The following is a 12,786-nucleotide window of genomic DNA, read 5'->3' on the forward strand; positions in this document are numbered from 1 at the left end:
TACTTCAGGAAAACATGAATGATGGAAAAACATCAGTATCCATAAATACATGTACAATTCTATGGTAAATACATGTCATTTGAACAGTTTCACACACATATGAACATATATATTGAGTTGCATTACTTAAAACTGGGATTCCAGCTCTTATATTTACCATGGAAAGTATTTTTAGGGGCTGTGATGGAGTTTAGAAGTGCTTGAGGCCCCCCGGAAAAAAGTCTAGTCGAGAGATGAAGGGATTCAGACCAAAATCATGCTGGTGGGTCATTTCACACAAGATTCTCCATCATCACTTCATAGTTGTTCACATTTTTATTGCAACATTGTGTCAAAGTAATTACAAAAGAGGTTTAACTTCTAGCTGCTGATGAGAAATGCACCACACAAGGGAATATTGGCAGTTTTAGAGGTTGCAGTTTCTTTCTTTCTGTCTTTCTTTTTTTTTTTCCTAAAAACTGTGACGAGTGCAAAAATTTCAGAGTGTATCTCAGATTCATCTGGACAAATTAGATACTAAGCAAAGTAAGACAGAAAATATGATGGTAGCAGCCAAAATATTTCACTTCAGTAGCAATATTACTGAAATGTGTACTGACGGTTAAACGAAATAACACAGTCAAATTCATCTTTAAACATTTCTTTTTTTTATTGTGTTTTGTCTGTTTTCTTGCAAATGAATTTCAATGCAATTTGGGGAGCGCTACCATGTTGGAGTAATCCACATACCGGTACTAGAGAACTTCTATTACTATATGTGTTTTATAAACATGATAGCAGTTTTTAAAAGTTTGTAGAGAACGTCAACACTGTACAATGTGACACGAGTATTAGAATGTTTTATTCATGCGTATTCAGTGTATCTGAGGATTCTGCGGCACACCAACTGTCAAGTATAACGCTTAACAGTTGGTTCGAAGCACTGAGGAGCTGTGCTTTAGCTACGCCATCATATGTTCTTAAATCCAGATTAGGATTAGCTAGTTGCTGTCCCATCAGCAGAGCTTGCCAACCACTACATATCAGGATGTATAAAATAAGTTATTTGGTCAAGAAGTGCAGAATGATAGGATAAAACCATGAAAAACATGGAGCATTAATTTGTTCTTGTATTGTTTGGGTTTTTGTTTTTTTTCATATTAAATTTCCAACGTGACACTGTGCTGTGACACAAATATTTATCTCTTCACATGTGAAAGGAAAAAAATCAACTTTAGGGGGAAGAAAACCATACATCTACAGTACCAACAGTATGTACAGAGTGATTACAAACTTTGCTAAAAATACACGATTATTAAGACAAAATATATTTGAATTAATCTGTAAATATAATTGAATGCTTTAAAAAAATTTAAAATGTGTAAAATATTGATAGGCTTTTTTTTTTTTCATTACACATACAAAAAAAAAAAACGTTCAGGATTATTTACAACAAAACAGAAAACGAGGAAATGAGTGCAACATCATCTAAATAAACACACGCAGATATCAATGTTTTCATTTCTATAACACAAATACACCTCTGACATCCAATTCTTTCACCAGAAGTGATTTAATCAAACTGCACCCTCTCGAAATGTGCTAGTAGAGTTCTCTAGTAAGGCCTTTATGGCTGATTACTTTTGCGCGCTCTGTTTACAGCTGAGCACATTGTTGCTGTGACGGCTGCCGCCATGACCACAACATCGCGATGAGGACACACGGAGGAGGAACAAAGAAACGAGATAAAAGGGCTGAGGCTGTTCATTGAGATGTCAGATGTGTTATGAGTTTCACTCACGCTGCTGTCACTGGAATTATTGTGGTTCAGACTGTTTCGGAACATAAAAATAAATCTGAGAACAGTAGGGTGGAAGGCGGGAGACGGCTTGCTCTTCAAGAGTGTCCCCCCGGGGGGGGGGGACATTTCTGTGGCCCAGAAACGGAACCAAAAAGTTGTCTGGGGCTAAATGAAGACGACAAGTTAACAAGTTGTTTTTCCTGCAGGGACCAATAAAGTTTTTGTTTTGTTTTGTTTTTTTCTCATTTTGAATGAGTCGTGACTGGTGATGGCAAACAGTTGTGGGTTGTGGACCGTTTGACATTTGGACATTTGTAGGATCAAATGCAAATGGGCACCACTGGACAGGTTTAGGTGATGGGGTTTAGTCTGCACCTTCACCACTAGGTGTCACTAGATCCTTCACACTGGTCCTTGAAAAGTTTAGAAAAAGTGCTCTACTACACTTTGTTCATCTGCCTTAATACTCAGAAGCAGCTCATAATACAGCTTTTAACAGAAAAAAAACACTCAAAATGACACTAAATTCTCTCTCTCTCTTTTTAAACGTCTACTCAGAGAAGCCAAATCAGTGCATCTTTAAACAGCATCGTAAAACTAAACTGTTTCATTGGCTTTTATGTCTCTTCTGCCTCTACTACTCCTTATTCAAATGGTACTTTTCTCTCTTACCAAGTACTTTGGGATACGTTGAGAATGACTTCCCAGGGTTCAGGAGTGTGTGGAGAATTAGTGCACAGAAGTTTTCCATAGGAGGAGATAAACGCAATCACAGTTTATGTCTGCACTGTCATTTTCTTTCAAGGTCCATTGAACGGATCCATATTTATCTCCAAGTCCAGCTCACGCGAAGCATCAGCCAGAGAAGTCAATTATCAGGGTGACTGATCAGGGCCTGAATCCCCACAGCGCTGGGTTGGTGTACGGTGAGTAGGGGCAGTTGTTATGACACACACATGAGTGGATCATCATCACAGGCCGCTGTAGACGTCTGCCGCTGGGGCAGCGGAAGGTCACCTCGTCCGTGGTGGTTTGGTGAGGCGTACAGCAGCGGGAGTCCGTGCACTGACCACAGTAGCGCAGACGGTAGGTGCGAGTGCTGTAGCAGCCCTGGTGAACCAGTCGAATCGGCCCTGGTGATGTGTAGCTGGCCTTGCACCGTCCCTGCTGCCCCCGCTGGGAAAACACAAACACGTACAAGCAAGTCAGATCCACCCAGGACGTTCAGGATGACTCAATGATTCAAATCAACTTCAGTCTGTTTATGAAGCAAATTTGGAAACAGCAGCAGCTTTAATAAGACTTGACCAGTTTTGTGACAAACTTGGGGTCAGAGGTCACAAGATACAATATATGGAGAGATAATTCAATTATGGGTGAGAAACTCCAAAGATTATCTCATGCTGTCATTGGGTGAGAGCCGGGGTCACCCTGGACGGGTTTCCAGTCCATCACAGGGCTCACATAGAGAGACAGAGAACGATTCAACACCTACAGGCAACAGAGGCTCTGATTAACCTAACGTGCATGTTTCTGGTGTGCGGGAGGAAGTCTGAGCACCTGAGAAAACACAAATAGAAAAAGTCCCAGTAAAACACTGGATAAATTGTTCTGATTGTTACACAACCCAGCTGCAATGACTCACAGTTTGATCCATTCGGTCTGATAACATGTAGGAAGTCTAGAAGAGCCGCATGACTTGAGTTTAATTTATTCACGTTCAAGTTCAAGGGATAATCGGATGTAACAGTCTTGGCCGTATTCTACCCTGCTGTTGTAGCTTTAATACAGTGTATTATGTGTGTTGATTCATTTGGTCTGATAACATTTGGAAAGTCTAGTGCTGCTGTGTAATTAAGTTTGTATCTACATTAGCAGAGAGCGAACCAGAGGCAGCCACCTTGGCCAGAGTAAAACTCAGGTGCGTACGCTGTGCCTGCAGAGCATCTCCTTTCTTGTCTGGTTCCAGGGAGGACGGCGAAGCTACAAAGCTGTCACGTTGCTTGAACATGAATAGGACATGTGGTGAATGCACAGGAGGAACAGGAACTTCCTTTGAAATATGCATCTTCATGCATCGCTGATAGATTTATGTGATTTGAGTAAAGTGACCATTGAAACCATGTCTGAAACAATTTGGCAGTAGAATGAATGGCATGGAAGCAGGGCTCACCGCAGGTCTCTTTGGGACAGGAAGAACTGCATGGCACGGCCGCACTTTACAGAGACGAATCTCCATTTGGAGCTTGCAGGCTTGATTCTGGTTCGAAACCCGTGTGGAGATCCCAGCCCCACAGCTCTGGGAGCAGGCACTCCACTGGGTGCTCTGCTCTACACAGGTGGAGGCAGGTGGGACCGGTTTGGCGAGAGGACGATCCCTCTGAAGTGCCGGCTGCAGCCTGTTCGGTCTCATGGCTGGATGAGAACCAGATAAGAAATGGACAAGAGGTAAACTCACACAGTCACATCTGCAGCCCTTTTACAAGAAGCGATCATTTATATTCTTTAAACCGAGGACGAATGAGGCAACGTCTTAATTGGTGACCAATGAAGAGTCATCCATAATGAACTGCAGTGATCGATGAGCTCAGCTGGAGGCTGCCTGAACTCAGTCACTTCAGTGATTCACTTCCAGTAACTTCAATATCTCACTTCATTATTTTTTGATCACAAGAATGTCCAGTATGATTGAACACTTGGGAGTTTTGTGAATATAAAATCCAAAGCAGAGCGATGTGAGTTGGGAATTCTTATTTCTTCCAAAACAAACGTCAATAAGTCAAAATAATCAGCTGATCTTCAGTCATGATGTTGCAGGTTTTGAATCCAAGAACAAAATGTTCTGTTGCTGTTCTCATAATGTACGTTGACTCAGACAGTGTTTGGAATTCCACGTTTCTCACTCTCTCTTTCTCGCACACGCACAAACACACACACGCTCACACACAAACATTACCCTGTGAATAGAGTAATATAACCCTGCGTGCTTTCATATGCTTGATTTATACACATCTGTGGTCGTTGCTATGAACTGGAGAGCGTAGTGATTACAAAAAAGAAAAAAAAATGTTTTGAGTTTTCCAAAGAAAAGTGCGGGTTATATTTGGACTCTGGGAGGTTTTTTTGGCAAGACACATCCCACTTTAATGCACAAATGCTTCAGTAAAAACTTCCAGACATGACCACCAGTGACAAAGCTCACACAAATGGAGTATTATGCAGCCATATGGACCAGTAATCATTAAGCAACAACTTTATATGGAGCTGTGTGGACACAAATGACAAAAACACACTTGTGCTAGGAATTTTGTTGTAGATATCTGGCTCTGGAGGCAGGATAACATTTAAAGAAATACCTTTATTATCATGTGTTTATTATAATCTATGAAGCCAGAGTTTATCAGGCAGATACAGGTAAAGCTCTGAAAATCTCCTCTTCCGCAGTAGAGTTTTCTCACAGATTAGACAACTGAAATGCTAATGGGGAGAAATTATTGCCATCTGACAGATGCTAAAATATTATTGGATGTAGGCGTTTCCCTAAATAACAACCAGTTCTGTTAATGTTTAATGTGAAGCCGCTACTGTAATTCACTGCTGCTACCATAATAAACCTCAAAGATGAAAATAAGACCTATATCACCTATCTGCATACAATTATTATCTGCAGTGGATATGACATTTTGTTCAAATTTGCATGCAGGTGAGGTGCCAGTCCTAAACAGAAGGAAGAGAACATACAGAATAAACATACAGAAAATAAGACACTGAATATCTACCAGATCCTGCCCCTTACCCCACCTGTTATGTCTGCCTTCAGCTGCAAGGAATTATGATACAGAGGTACAACATCTCCCTTGTTATCTGTTCAAGAGGAAGCATGTAAAAGGCAAACAGAAATGGCCCAAGTACTGAACCCTGTGGAACACCACAATACAGTTTCAGATGAGGAGGTGAAGCTGCCAAGAGAAACCGCAGGGTGAACCACTGCAAATACACCCACCTACAAAAACACTTAGTTAAAACTAGGGAAAGATTGTGGCGTGGTTGAAAGTCACTGCTTCCATAAAGTTACATAACTTTTGTTGTGATGTTACGTGTCAAACTTTTTTGGAAATGGACACACAGTGTTGACTCACACTTGCAAATGTGCAAATCATGGAAGGAAACTTGGATTAAACAGCCCTTTCACTTCCCCATCTCATGCTTTCCAAGTGATTAACTCATTTGGCATGTTGGCCAAAAAAATCTGGCTTGGCACTGCATACAATGTTAAAGTGTATATTTGTGACTGGGTTAATAAATATACACCTGTTAGCTCTCTACTCTACTTACTCTGTTCATCCACCTTTAGTGTTTACCTGTGAGGGCATCCTGAATGACGGTGTTCTCCAGGTTTTCACACACCCATTCCTTGCAGCACTTCCCTGGTAGCCGGATACGTTGTGGGCTTGGACAGTCCGGCGTAGGAAGACGGGCATTCAGTGGACACGTTGGTACACACGTCACACCTCCACCTCTGCAGTAGCACTGGGTGTCACAGGAAGGCTGGAAAGACTGACCCTCTTGGTAACTGATGCCGTTGACTTCACAGCCCAAATCCTCCTGACCTGCAGGATACACGGTACAGACGTCACCTTCAACCACACCTGCATTTGGGTGTGAGGAACTTAATCAGGAAGTGAAAGGATTAGGTAAGTAGAGGTGGGTGAGACTGAGGCAGAGGAAGATGAGAGGAAGCAGTGAGTACACACTGTCCGTCCCTGCCAGTGCTTATGTAGTTTGAGAGAAAAACAACCTGTCTACTCAGAAACTGAGGAGCCTGTTTTTCTGTCCGTGAGTGTTGTCTCTGCAGTCTATCATGCTCTAAGGCCAGTCATTAAAGAGGAAGTGTCAACAGCAGCCCTGGAAATAGAAGTTGAAACATTTGGGATGTCAGGCCAAAATGCCGCCACCCAACAGGCCTGCATGCTCAGCTGAGCAGACTCTAAATATTAACAGTCTGTTTGGACCACTCAAACTGACCCCTCCTTGTAGGTCTCACACAGTCGAACCCACACAGACGTGGGTTCGGCCGTTTGCTTGTTAGAAGAGGCACTTACTGACACACTCCCCGGGCTCTCCAGGGAAGCTGGCGCTGTAGTCACACTGCAGTCCCCCCTGAGTGTTGCAGGGAAACATCTGAGTGCAGGGCTCACCTCGCTGCCGAGCGCACACCTGGCAGCAGCGGCAGCCGTCAAGCACCAGGGGGACTCCTGGGGGACAGGTGGGGGTGGGACTGGGACAAAGGCAAGGCCTGTCACACAGCTGACACAACACCTGCGGGGACATCATCACCATAATTATTGTCATATCGTTGTTTTAATTATGTCAAGATGTCACCAGTACTCTCAGAATTCACAAGTCAGCATTCAACATGTTCAGGCCAAACAACTGTTTTCGATTACATGTTTTGAAGATTTGGCCAAACCAACCTCACTCAACCACAGCTGAAGATTCCCTTCAGTGGTTTTTAACAAGACCTCCGCTCATACATCATGATGTGCCTGACAAGATAGTGCTTCTGTTCTTCCACAAGATAGATTTACTTATTTATTTGAGAGATTTTTTAAATAAATGCAGTTTTGACAGCCTCTAAGCAACAACCACTACACTTCTTGGGGTTTAAAAAAAAAAAATCCTTATTTCCAGAGTGGTCTACTGTAGGCAGCGGTCAGCTCAGCCGAGCTCACGAGTGAACTTTAAATGAACAGATGAACACAGCGATGCTGTCTGAAGACGAAGGTTAACATGGGAGTCTTGCACGTTTAGAACTGAAACGATTAATTACAGGAAATGAATTAACAGCTTCTCCTTTATGAAGATTTGCTGCTTTTCATGTTCGTTTGTAATCATCAACTCCTTGAGCATGCTTGGGTTTTGAACTTGGCCCTAAGAAAACAATTGCTGTAAATTAAAGACATATAGAGTCCTGGAGTTGCCATACAGAGAGACAAGGATGCATATTTTGTGGCCCAACAACATGTAACTTGTCACCACACATTAATTAGTAGCCATAAAATATAAATGGCTCCCACAACTTAAAATACTTCATGGGACCAAGCTACATCTCTGGCCACAAATTAATCAAAGTGTGGGAACAAGTAACATCTTGTGGCCACAAATGAATCCACTTCAAGTTATAACTCATGCTTTCTCTGTCTACGGCCACTCCAGGGCTCCGTAGAGATGTATCGTATGTAACTGTGAAGAAAAAAGATCCCTGTCACCTGCCCAACACATCGAACTCTTTTAGTTTTTAACCACAAACAGTTTATCTAATTCATTGTGATGCACTTTTTTGGGCAGTTTTTCTTTTTTCATTTTATACGCTACATAATCAGTTATTAAAATTTGAGCCTCTTGGTTTCTGTCATTCTGTCCTGATGCGATGGTCTAATCACACTTCCGTGCAGCTGTTGCCTCTCCTCCACATATGAAACGACATATTTTATGAATAAACTGACTCACTAAATCTCCAAGGAGAGGCAACAATATTTATCAACCTTGTGAAAATACAGTGAGCCAAAACAAATCCCAGCCTCATAGTTTAACCTTCCAGACTCTCTCTCTCTCTCACAAACACACACACACACACACACACACACACACACACACACACACACACACACACACACACACACACACACACACACACACACACAAACACACACACACACACACACGATCCATAATCAGTCACAACAGTAGACAAGCAGGACCAGGCCTCACCTGTGTGGCCAGGCAGAGCAGTCCAGCCAGCGCTATCACACAGTCACACAGCAGTCGGTCCATGGGGGCGATGTGGGTCTGGGTCTCACTAACCTGGGTGACAGTGTGGTGCGAACAGGGCCGTTCTTTAACTAAATGCTCAATCTTGTGTCTGCTGACATTTATAAAGTCTGGACTCTGATGTCACAGATGACTACCGTGTAAACAGCCATTGGAGCAGCATCAGAAATGTTTCACATTCCTCCTCCCTGCTGCCCATTTCCACTTCCAGAAACACACACACACACACACACACACACACCCTCCACCTCTACTCCTCCCTCTCTTTCCAGTCTTGTGGTGTTCTAAGTTTACACAGCTTAACACAAGCTGAGGGGAGAAAAATGCATTAGCCCAGTTGTCTACAAGTCCAACAACCTCCGGGGATTTTGTGGCGACGATTTAAGTCGCTGAGATTTTATCATGTTGATGTCTTAACAAGCTGCTGCACAACTGAGCATTCAGTCAAATGTAGCTGATCTTTTTTAAAGTGACAGATGTAAAGTGGATATTTCCATGATTCCATTTTTATTCCGAAAACTGTAACTTCAAACAGACCCAGCGGAGATTTAACTCTCATCTTCTCTGTGGTTTCCATGATGTTACGGCAGCATGTCTGAGGCTGGAATGATGTTGAATCATTATCTCGTCATCTCTTCTGTTGCCAAAAATGAAATAAAAAAATTTAAAAAAAGAAGCTTGGCCCTTGTGCTAATATGGCCCTGGAAGCAAACAGTGACAAAGAAATCAAGAGACCACAATGAAACTAAGTGAGCTGCTTCAGCGCAGGAGTGCTGACGCTGAGATGGATTCAGCTCAGGATATGTTGCAAACAGCCATCGTCATCAAACCGCTCCTCGTTTGTGTTGTGTCTGTGTCTTTCTGCAAAAAAAGACTTCCAGAAAGTTGTTAGGAAGTCAGGTGGCCCAGAATAAATAGTGACAAAGCCCACTTAGAGTGTGCGGATGAATGGACCATACACTCCCGACCACAAGACTGGGGTTTGAATTCAGTCTGAAATTTATTGTTGACTTGTTATTTTCCTTTTTTTTTTTTTTAATTTTCTGTTTCTGTAGCACTTTTGTTCAGTTTAGGAAACAAAACTACTTTGGGACTCTGGAAAATATCATGGTTGGAGTTTAAATGGAAGCCTTCACAAAGACTTTCTGGCAGAGAGACTTTTTTTCTGCCTTTGTTGCTGTCATTTGCTACGGGTCATCAAGTGTTGGATGAATTAAAATAATGACCTGTCAGTGAGTTCCATCCACTAAGGGAATCATTTTTTTCTGCAATCCAGTCGTTATTTAGATGTTTCAATCCGGCCCAAACTGATAAACCATCCAGCGGGTCATGGAACAAAGCGTTCTCACAGAAAATATGTGAATTAAACCATGATCTCTCAATACTGCAGGGTGTGGTATCATGTCAACAAAGTCAAAATGAATCAACCAGGATTCTTTTTCCTGTTGCGCAAACCCTGGAGCAACAACCCTTGACACACGGTGGTCACTGTTATATCCCAAGGTAGCCCACATCAGAGGACAGGGAAGGTCGTGATCAACAAAGACAAGACCCCCGCAGCGGGAGACGGGCATCCAAGACCAGCACGAGTCCCGTCAGCAAAACCACATCTCTAAAGTTTAACGTAACCAGCCCATAATTGTACCGACACGTCGTAAAACATTACTTTTAAAACAGTCAATTTCCATTTTGGTTGTCTGATGTCACTAAAAAAAACAACCAAAAAAAACAATAAAATCTTTGGACCAATAAAACGACATAAACCACCGCCCACAGTGCGACCAGCGTCCACCACTGAATGACTTTCTACTGACACTGTGGTGCAAGTGTGCAATTTTAACACGTGTCACCAGCGCAGGGTTAAGGTTGAGGATTCATGGCTGTTTAAAACGTACCAAGCAGATCAGCTCAGCAGGTCTTGAATGGGAGTAAAAATGGATGAAACCATAGAACCATAGAGGACCCTAACTGAAGCTGTGAGTGGTGGCAAGGGTTTCTTTGCGTTCCTACACAAATCATAGTGTGTGTCTGTTCTATTGAGCTAGAAGGCGAGGAGCCCTGCTATTACTTGGGTTCTCCATGAAGGAGCAGATTGATATGTGCATAAATAATATTTCCTGCATCCATAAGGTGGCACTCGAGAAAGCATGGCTTATGTTGCTTTGCTGCATGAGGGCAACAATGTAATTTTAATGTTAATCTAAGGATTGTTACGTCTTCCTTCCTGCAACCACGAGTTGGTGCTAGGACTTAAACTCCATTCATCCATCCATTTTCTACAACTTATCCTGTGAGGAGTTGCAGGGGGGTGGAGCCTATCCCAGCAGCCTTCAGGCGAGAGGTGGGGTTCACCCTGGACGGGTCACCAGTCCATGGCAGGGCCAACACATAGAGACAGACAACCATTGGCTCTCCCAGTCACACCTACGGTCAATTTAGAGTCTGGATTAATCTCGTCCCCTCTTGATGTCTCTGGACTGTGGGAGGAAGCTGGAGTACCAGAGAGAACCCAGCAGGAACAGGGAGAACATGGAGACTCACACAGAAAGACCCAGCCGGGACTCGAACCTGCTGTGAGGCGACAGTGCTGACCACTGCACGGTGCCCAAAAATGATATGATGGGGCTTGAACCCGGGACCTTCTTGCTGTGAGGCGATGGTGCTGACCACTGCACCACCGTGCCGCCCAGACAACAAACGCAAAGTTTTGGTAAGATCTGACCGTGTGGAGTTCAGTTACAACCGTTTCTTGTTATAAGGTGAAATAGCATGCTGCATCGCCACGGTAACACAAAAACTCAGTCTTCACAGTAACACGTCACCAAGTTGTATCTGAAAAATTTTGAGCTGGATCAGGTCGACCCATCAGGAGGACATCAAAGTGTAAAAACAACATGTCATTTCCTTGAGCCACCTGGCTGGTGCTATGACTAATTTGGCCCCAAAATCTAAAAGGCTCTAGTTTTTGTGTAATCCTGCTGGCAGCTTAACAGACAGACAAACGCCATCGGAGCCTTGGAGGAAGTAAGACGGTAAAACATATCATATCCAACACAAACAGATGTTGTCACCGTTGCAACTTGTTAGTCTAAACACAAAACAGAACCAAAGCTTGTCAGGATGAAAGGAATTCAGTGAAAGGAAAGACTAGATTCCTGAATTTCAACATCGTCCGTGTTTCTCACAGACCTGGGTGGGCAGTCAAGACACGCAGTGACGGTGAGTTATAAATAGAAGTGACAGAAGGATAGAGGCTGGAGTGAATGTGTGTGTGTGTGTGTGTGTGTGTGTGTGTGTTCTTGTACTTGCTACAGATTGAGGGCTAGAATACCAATATAACCAACAGAGTGAGGACATTTTTGGAAAGAGAGGACATTTTAGCCGGTCCCCACTTCTTCAAAGGGCCGTTTGAGGGTCAAGACTTGGTTTTAGGGTCGAGGTTAGAATCAGGTTCTGGTTAGGTTTAGTGTCAAGGTTTAGGGTCAGGCAGTCAGTTGAGATGGTTAGGTTTAGGGTGAGGGGCTAGGGAATGTATTACATCAATGAAAGTCCTCATAAAGATATAAGTACAAGGGTGTGTGTGTGTGTGTGTGGGGGGGGGGGGGGGGGGGCAGCAGGTGGGCTCCAGGTGGAGAGCCAGAGTAACCATACGACCAGACCTCAAATTAAGCATTCTTTCAAAACTATGCTTTCCTGACCATCCCTCCATGTGTTTTCCAAGAGTGGCAGAAGCCGGATGGCTTGAATTATAGTGGCCGGTGGCACAAAATTCACATTCGTTTTGTGGATGAAGATCTCAAACGATTAAATGTGGCAATGCTAGAACCCTGAGAAGGTCTAGGGACAAAACTGTGTCAGGGTGGAGGGTGACGGGTGGGTAAATCTCACCAATTGTTGTGTTTAAAATGACCTTTCAGTGCAGGACATGAAGACATTCAATATACACGCACACACTCATGGCTTTAGTCACTTTGGGGATATTTACGTAGACATTTATCCTCTACTACTGATCCAAACATAAACATTTCACCAACCGAGGACGCAGCGTTTGTCCTCAGTTGGACATGCCTTCCCTACAATACTGGGCCGGAGTGTCAAAGTCCCATTTGAATACTTGTGTCATGTTGTGGTTGCGAGGAATTGACCAGATGCAGACGGGGACAAGGAGTGTTCAC

The 12,786-nt window shown here is 43.3% G+C and overlaps 1 protein-coding gene across 1 annotated transcript; it reads right to left on the reverse strand.

The window, feature by feature from the left end:
- Positions 1-356: 356 nt before the first annotated feature.
- Positions 357-8,670, reverse strand: ccn5 (cellular communication network factor 5). The gene is made up of 5 exons (XM_086213232.1): positions 8,552-8,670; positions 6,883-7,099; positions 6,142-6,390; positions 3,954-4,195; positions 357-2,956 (listed from the first exon to the last, which is right to left on the reverse strand). Exons 1-5 carry the CDS (start codon positions 8,612-8,614, stop codon positions 2,669-2,671), a joined length of 1,059 nt encoding a protein of 352 aa, XP_086069358.1. The 5' UTR covers positions 8,615-8,670; the 3' UTR covers positions 357-2,668.
- Between the last annotated feature and the right edge of the window lie 4,116 nt (positions 8,671-12,786).

This window comes from Aulostomus chinensis, chromosome 9 (genome assembly GCF_037954235.1).
Source record: "Aulostomus chinensis isolate RoL2024-O1b breed Wild chromosome 9, RoL_Achi_v1.0, whole genome shotgun sequence".
Lineage (NCBI taxonomy): Eukaryota > Metazoa > Chordata > Actinopteri > Syngnathiformes > Aulostomidae > Aulostomus > Aulostomus chinensis.

Coding starts and splice junctions, on each gene's coding strand:
- ccn5 (XM_086213232.1), bottom strand. CDS start 8,614: ATGGACCGACTGCTGTGTGACTGTGTGATAGCGCTGGCTGGACTGCTC. Junction 4,196..6,141: donor CATTCAGGATGCCCTCACAG/GTAAACACTAAA, acceptor GTTCTCATCCAG/CCATGAGACCGAACAGGCTG. Junction 2,957..3,953: donor CTGTCCCAAAGAGACCTGCG/GTGAGCCCTGCT, acceptor GTGTTTTCCCAG/CGGGGGCAGCAGGGACGGTG.